At 38.8% G+C, this 7,479-nt stretch overlaps 1 protein-coding gene across 3 annotated transcripts; it reads right to left on the reverse strand.

Annotated features, from left to right (window-relative positions):
* Positions 1-117: 117 nt before the first annotated feature.
* Positions 118-7,479, reverse strand: LOC115207601 (src-like-adapter 2). 3 transcript variants are annotated; one of them, XM_029774837.1, is made up of 8 exons: positions 6,834-7,479; positions 6,385-6,500; positions 6,158-6,257; positions 5,991-6,077; positions 2,323-2,426; positions 1,991-2,140; positions 1,122-1,254; positions 118-921 (listed from the first exon to the last, which is right to left on the reverse strand). In XM_029774837.1, exons 2-8 carry the CDS (start codon positions 6,455-6,457, stop codon positions 786-788), a joined length of 783 nt encoding a protein of 260 aa, XP_029630697.1. In that variant the 5' UTR covers positions 6,458-6,500; positions 6,834-7,479; the 3' UTR covers positions 118-785. The 3 variants fall into 3 exon arrangements, with proteins under 3 accessions (XP_029630697.1, XP_029630698.1, XP_029630699.1); XM_029774838.1 differs by having other exon boundaries at positions 6,385-6,531; XM_029774839.1 differs by lacking the exon at positions 6,834-7,479 and having other exon boundaries at positions 6,385-6,691.

Consider the following 7,479-nt stretch of genomic DNA (forward strand, 5'->3'; position numbering starts at 1 on the left):
AAAATAGTTTTGACATGAGACGCTTTCTCCGTGTGGCCCAGATAACTATAGCATCTGGTGTCTTGTTTTGATGCTCTTTTTTTGTATGAAAAGGTTGGCAATGACAAGAAACAAAACTGTCATATACAACTTCATTTATTTATTCCTAATTCTCACAACTAGAGCGTGCAGAACCATGCTGCCACCAGCCAAATGCTGCTAAAAAGTCAGTTAGTTTCAAGTTAGTTCAGACATGGCATTTCATTCATATACAAACGGATTGCAGAGTAACAGATTGCATATGAAACGAACAATCAGTTCAACATTTAGACCAATTAAAACGTTCTTGTCGTTCAGTGATCTTCCTTCTTTGGTTAAAAAAAAGAAATAGACCAATGCATGGGCGTTTCTGTGTGGACAAGCAGATTGGAACCTTCCTTGAGCTGAAAGGAAGTGATCCTCACATCATAATACCAAAGGCAGTACAGATAATACCTTTCGGTTCTAGCCTGTGAAATGTGCTCTTGAGCACAAGCACAGCTACAGCATTAGAAGACTTGAGAAGTGCCACGTAACACGGCTTCCCTGTGGCTACCTGAACCCTAACACACATTCTACCATCAAAACATTGATTGTGCTTGTAGTTTTCATTTATTTCATTGTGGTTGTAAATGGTAGGCTTACTTCTATCAACTTCCACTATGCTTTTATGTAGATCATCCTTTCTGACCTAGTACCATTAGACCTGCGCAACAGCAGACCAGACAGCATGTCTGTCTATTTTACTCTCATAGTCCTCCCTTTCCTCATGTATCCCAGTGTTTGCCACAGTTCTGGCAGCTGGCCTCTGTCATATAGAGGTATGAGCTGATGGCCTCCCTCAGACCTTCGCTCACTAGAGAGTCCTCTGATTCCACTCTGGCCTTATTGAAGATCATTGAACTAGAAAGACAGAGGCATATGGAATGTGATTTACTTTTAACTACCACCAGAATGCATCATCTTACAATGTGTATACAGTGCAATTGATTGCATAGATATAGCATAACATTTCATATTGACAGTGAACAGTGAAATAAATAGTGTGTAGGTCACTTTGGACACAAAATATGATAGCTGGAATATTTAGGAATGTGCCCCACCTGTCTACTTCATTCCAGTTGAGTGTGGGCCTCCTGATAGCTTTGGGATACGGTCTGGTGGTCAGGGTAGTATTGTTTGAGCCTTGGATGATGCAAGGCTCCCTCAGTAAACAGCACAACCCATCTGCTGACTCTGTGGATAGACATGTTTCCAAATGTTTAAAACATTCTCTAGCCAAACAACTCATTATGATAAGAGTGTGCAAGCTGTCATCAAGGCAATGGGTGGCTACTTTGAAGAATCTCAAATATAAATATATATTTTGATTTGTTTAACACTTGTTTGGTTACTACATGATTCCATATGTGTTATTTCATAGTTTTGATGTCTTCACTATTATTCTACAATGTAGAAAATAGTAAAAATAAATAAAAACCCTTGAATGAGTAGGTGTGTCCAAACTTTGACTGGTACTGTATATTTCATGTGGAAACCCTTATATTAAACACCAATGGCATTCACTGTTGATGGTTTATATTTAGGATAATGTTTTGCAGCTTTGTCAATATATATATATATTTTTTTAATTATCTTCATGTATTATTTTATATATTGTATGTTACATGTGATGAGGCCGCAGAGAGCCAGAGATAATTAAGACACCTGTGATAATCTGAAGTACCCCAAAAGGACACTAGATGTCATCTGATAAAAACAATGTACTTGAAAGTTAGCAAAATGCTAGTAGTGTACTGTTAAACTTTGAAAGTTTCCAGTAATATAACCTCCCCTTGCAACCCTAGTGAACAGACAGCAATAGATTGCTACAGTAGTACCATACAGTCCGCCCTATTAGCATACTAGAGTATGAACTGTGCTACATATTTAATAATAATGCATTTGAGCCTGTTGATGGGCTTGCACCCACCAGAGTAGTGTTCCACCAATTGGCCCAGGGAGTAGAAGGTGAGGCTTGGGGAGATGTAGAACCAGCCGTTTTGGAGGAGACAGATGCGGTAGTGTTTCACTGTGGCCAGATATGAGTCCATCTTCACAAGGACTGAGAGGGAGTAGGTTTCTGTGAGTAAAAATAACACCGGACTCTTGTCACGCTACAGTCAAGAAAAAGTGCACACAATAGTTGTTGTGCTTATATCAACTTTTTTTTGATAACTCATGGGAACATTTTTAAAAACTTGACATAACATTCACTAAAATGAATTTAATGAAATGTGCGTAAAGCCATGAACATCACCTAACCTGTGTTTGTCTGACTCTCTCGGATCAGGAAAGCCCCTGTGTGATTGTGTGGCAGCAGCAGCAGCTCCTCTGCCTTCAACCTGCTGATGCCATTATACTGCCACCTGATTAGAGCGGGATGAGAAAGTTAAAATATTGACTATCAGAAGAAGAAGAATATACAATGAAACTCCCACCACTAGGAAACTACAGTAATTGCATAATTTCCTACGGTTGTAGGCCTACACACTAAGAAATTAGGGTTCTTGGGAAGGGTGATGGTGCTATGTGGAACCATAATGAACCCTTTGAGCCATTCAATGGTTCTTTGTGGTTCACAAGTAATTTTTTTCTCTTTTAGCGATAAATTAAATGAAGGGGCGGCAGCTCATTAGAATAAGTGGTTTGCTCACAGCTCTCTTTCACTAGTGGTTCTGGCAGGGGGGGGGGGGGCAGTGCCCCTGTGACAACAATTTTGGACCCCCTTGTGGCCCCCCTAAATGTGGAGTATGAAATAATTTTGACATAACTAATATTTGCTATCGTTCTTTTTTTACATCCGTTATTCGTCTGGCAACGCGGAAACATGGTCTTTTGCCTGCTAATGCCTGCAATGCAGTGAAGAAAACGTTATGACAACAATAATGTCTAATGTAACTGGCCCCTCTAACAGTACAACTGGCCCCAGCTTGGCCCCCCAGTTGAAATGGTCTAGAACCGCCACTGCTGTCTTTGTACAACCGTGGGTTTGTCATTCCAGTTGATCTAATCTGTTGTGTTATGCCATTACATGTTATACATGACTATGGCCAGTGACGGTGTCTTCTGAAAGACTTACATATGGCCTTGTGTGAATTGAGAACGGTAGACTACAATTCATCAAATGGCCACCGGGCTATTTACATTGACCCCCTCCCCATTTGTTTTGTACACTGCTGCTACTTGCTGTTTATTATCTATTCATAGTCACTTCCCCCCTACCCCCATGTACAAATGACCTCGACTAACCTGTACTTCCGCACATTGACTCGGTACCGGTACCCCTGTACATAGCCTTGTTATTGTTATTTTATTGTGTTACTTTTTATTATTTTTTACTTTAGTTTATTTGGTAAACATTTTCTTAGCTCTTTCTTGAACTGCACTGTTGGTTAAGGGCTTGTAAGTAAGCATTTCACAGTAAGGTCTACACTTGTATTCGGCCCATGTGACAAAAAAACATTTGATTTGATTTGATCAGTGGTTCTCAATTCTCATCTCATGGACCCCCAGCTGTTCCACACCCAGCACACTTGATTCAACTTACAATTATCATAATAATAACACCTATGGTAATTTGGCTATACAGAATTAAAAACCCTGTATGGTCCTTCAAAATGATCTACAAAGAACCTTTGAGATTGAGAAAGGTTCTTTATAGAACCATTCTCCATAAAGGTTCTAAAAATAACCATTAGAAAGGGTTCTATATAGCCCCAAAAGGGGTTGGAACCATAGTGGAAACCTTATTTTGGTGCTATATAGAACCATAGAAAATTGTCATTTATAGCACCATATAGGTCCCACTTAGAACATTGTGAGCATGGTTCTTTATATAAACATACAAAATGTTATATATATAGCGGCAAAAAGGGATCCGCTGTGGTTACAAGCCAAATAACCCTTATTTGGCACAATATAGAACCATTTGTTTTTAGTGTGTACATATCATTTTCACACTTCTCCGCACTGTTAAGAAACTCAACTGAAACTACAGCTGCAATCATACCCCACTGAGGGGGGATGATGATGTCATTCAGAGCGAGAGAACAAAAGAACTCTGCCTACAGACACTAGAGAGTCACAGTTCACCTACGCTCTTAGAAAAAAAGGTTACTTGGCTGTCCCCACCCTTTGAAGAACCTTTTTGGTTCTAGGACCAGGAATAACTATTTTGGTTCCCGATAGAACCCTTTTCGATTCCATGTAGAACCCTTTCCACAGTGGCTTCTACATGAAATCCCAAACAGTTCTACATGGAACCAAAAAGTGTTCTGCTGCACTGTAAAAAAAAAAATCTAGTTGTTTCAACTAAATATTATTACCTGAATTTAACATTTTTAGTTGTCCCAAACTTAGCTCCAACATGAGAAAACGTAGGAAAAAATTCAGTCAACTTAGAATGACGTGTTTGCTCAATTTGTCTCATATGTTCAATCAACTCAAAATTATTGTTTTGGCATTTTACAAAGGAAAAGGCTGTGAAACTAGTCACACACACACAGTACATGATTACATTGTGTATGTTCATTTATACTGTAATTGGCATTCAACATGACCTCATCTGGGATTTGAACTCACAACTTCTTGGTTCACAGCATTCCAATCTTCCTGCTACGCACCTGTATTGCTCCACTTTGCACTTCAAAGTAAATCTGAGCTCTGTTAAAAATACATTCAAGAAAAACTATTTATCATAGCGATTAAGGAGTAACATAAAAATAGAGAAATATGACCTACCAACATTAGATAACTACTCAAATGAAATAAGTTAATGATGAGAGAATAGTCAGATGAACTGATAATTGACACAGACATGGTGGCGTAGCAGGAAGATCGAAATGCCATGAACCACATAATTGAATAGTAATTACTGTATAAATGAACATGCACAATGTAATCATGTATGTCAAGGTGTGTCAAATACATAAGTTGAAAACATTGTATGTTAAAAGCATTGCGTGTTCGACTAATTACAGTCTTTTTAAGGTAAGATGCCCAAAATAATAATTTCTAGTTGAATGAACATAGGACACAAATTGTGCAAACACGTCATATTAAGTTAACAGCATTTTTGCCTACATTTTCTCATGTTGGAGGCTTGGAGCTAAGTTTGGGCCAACTAAAAATGTTCAGTTCAGGTAACACTTTGACCGAAAAGTTGAGTAAACAAAAAAAAGGCAGTGGAACCAGTTACTTAATAATAATTAGTTGAAACAACTAGATTAGTGTTTATTTTATAAACATGAATCTTTTATTTATATATATATAATAATATATAATATATATAATAATATATATATATTTGTTTTATTGAAATGTTTATCATTTATATATATATATCATCTTTTTTTTCAATGATAAACATTTCAATAAAACAAATATACTTAATATACTTAAATGGTTATTTTTAAATGGTTATTTTTAAATGGTTATTTTTTACATTTTTTTTATTAAGCAGTGTACGGGGAAAGCCTAGGAACACTTCTGGAATAGTTTTTTCTGAGTGTACACAGAAGCTCCCACCTTTAGTGGTTAGAGCGTTGGGCCAGTAACCAAAAGGTTGCTGGATCGAATCCCTGAGCTGACAAGGTAATAATCTGTTGTTCTGCCCCTGATCAAGGCAGTTAACCCACTGTTCCCCTGGCGCCGAAGACGGGGATGTCGATTATGGCAGCCCCCCACACCTCTCTGATTCAGAGGGGTTGGGTTAAATGTGGAAGACACATTTCAGTTGAAGGCATTCAGTTGTACAACTGACTAGGTATCCCCTTTAGTGTACACACAATCTCCCACCCTTATGTGGAGTCCCCACCTCTCTCTCTTTCCTATTGATGAATTCCAATACCCACTCTCTCATGACATCCACTCATCGTAAACAGCTGTGACAGTCAGAAATAAAAAGTGAGACCAAGTAGTAGTTATTTTACCTGTTAATTACTTTGGCAGTGTAGTTGCTGGGGATATAACTCTCATTGCCTGTCGTTGTGGATCGCACCATCCAAAAATCCCCATCGCTGCAAATAAAGAGATCAGTGTTTTCAACCAAACTACCACATACACTACATGTACAGCTCCATGCAGATATGACACTTACTCTAATAACACCGTGAGCCTCTCCCCTATATGGATGCTGGATTCCAAGGGACCTTGAGAGGGGAAGTCATAGAGGGATACCACCATGGGCCTGCTATTGTCTAAAAAAAGAAGAATGTTTTTTAATAGTTGCAATCAGCATTCAGGCTGGCTGGAGGATTCTTTCAGATTGAGTTAACAAATCAAGAATTCAAAAGACCTATGGAAGAAGCTGGTGTTTAGTCTTACCTGACATTGCAGGTTCAGTTGGATTCTTCAGAGTTGGCATATTGGACCATACTTTGATCGGGCAATTCCCCATGACCAGCTGCTTCTCTAGCTGTATGTCTGGATGGCTCTGTTGGCTGAGAGGGAGAGGAGTGTACTGTCATCTATCTTTCGGGTTACACAAACAAGATGACACAGGGACAGAATTAACCAAAACAAGAAACCATAATTTCCTCAATAACCTGACAAGTTTCCATTCAAAAACTGTTATGACGAGCCTTGTACATAGTCCTTATGATCTAAACACTGACTCGGACAAAATAAAGGATTCAGGTACACTTTACAATACACAGGCCTTATAAAGGTATAACTACCAGTGGAATTACTTTTCATTAGTGTAAATGCAATAAAACGTGCTTCCATGGTACTGTATGTTAATGAGTTCTAAAGTAAAACTGAAACTTACTCACCTTATTGAATTGGTGTTTAATTGTTGGGTGATGATGATGGGTTGCCACACACAGCTGTCTATATCCTCCTCTGTGTAGCTGATATACACTCAGCAAAGACCAGTGCTGCAACTAAGATCATCAGTGTTATGTGTCCTGTCTTCAGTGTCTGCCTGAACGCTGTACATTCAAATGTATGTATACGTGTATATGTGCGTGAGAGTGTGGGATCAACACCCTGTCCTATCACAATCCGTGAGAAAGAGAAGGTGTCTCCCTCTGCTCCGTTTCTTGGGAGAGTACTCTATCTACACAACTGTGGCTGAGGGGGTAGATAGATGAGGACTCTAGACAGAGGCCCACTCGATGAGGACAGGTTTTTACGTCTCTAGTAGCTTTTTGTGATGCCAAAGTTCCTGACATCCTGACACAAAACAGTGTGTATCGAGGGGTTGACATCATTTTTCATGACCTTAAAATTGCATTTCTGCAGAAGTGTATATAGTATGCACAAAAACCTGAGATAAAAATTCTGCTTAAATGACACTACTTTTCTAGGCTAATGTAATCTATCAGCAATCAGCATCAGAGCTTTGAGTCATGAACACACCACAAGAACACATACGCCTACCAAAAATACCATAACCAGCTGGGAGGACTGAGTGTG

The sequence above is a fragment of the Salmo trutta genome, chromosome 14 (genome assembly GCF_901001165.1).
Source record: "Salmo trutta chromosome 14, fSalTru1.1, whole genome shotgun sequence".
In the NCBI taxonomy this organism is placed as follows: domain Eukaryota; kingdom Metazoa; phylum Chordata; class Actinopteri; order Salmoniformes; family Salmonidae; genus Salmo; species Salmo trutta.

What these genes read in the sequence shown, in the direction of transcription:
- LOC115207601 (XM_029774837.1), bottom strand. Translation starts at nt 6,457, where the DNA reads ATGGGGAATTGCCCGATCAAAGTATGGTCCAATATGCCAACTCTGAAG. An exon ending in ATTGGTGGAACACTACTCTG is followed by an intron (nt 1,255 to 1,990) that starts GTGGGTGCAAGC and finishes GTCTATCCACAG; the next exon opens with AGTCAGCAGATGGGTTGTGC. An exon ending in AACTGGAATGAAGTAGACAG is followed by an intron (nt 922 to 1,121) that starts GTGGGGCACATT and finishes CTGTCTTTCTAG; the next exon opens with TTCAATGATCTTCAATAAGG.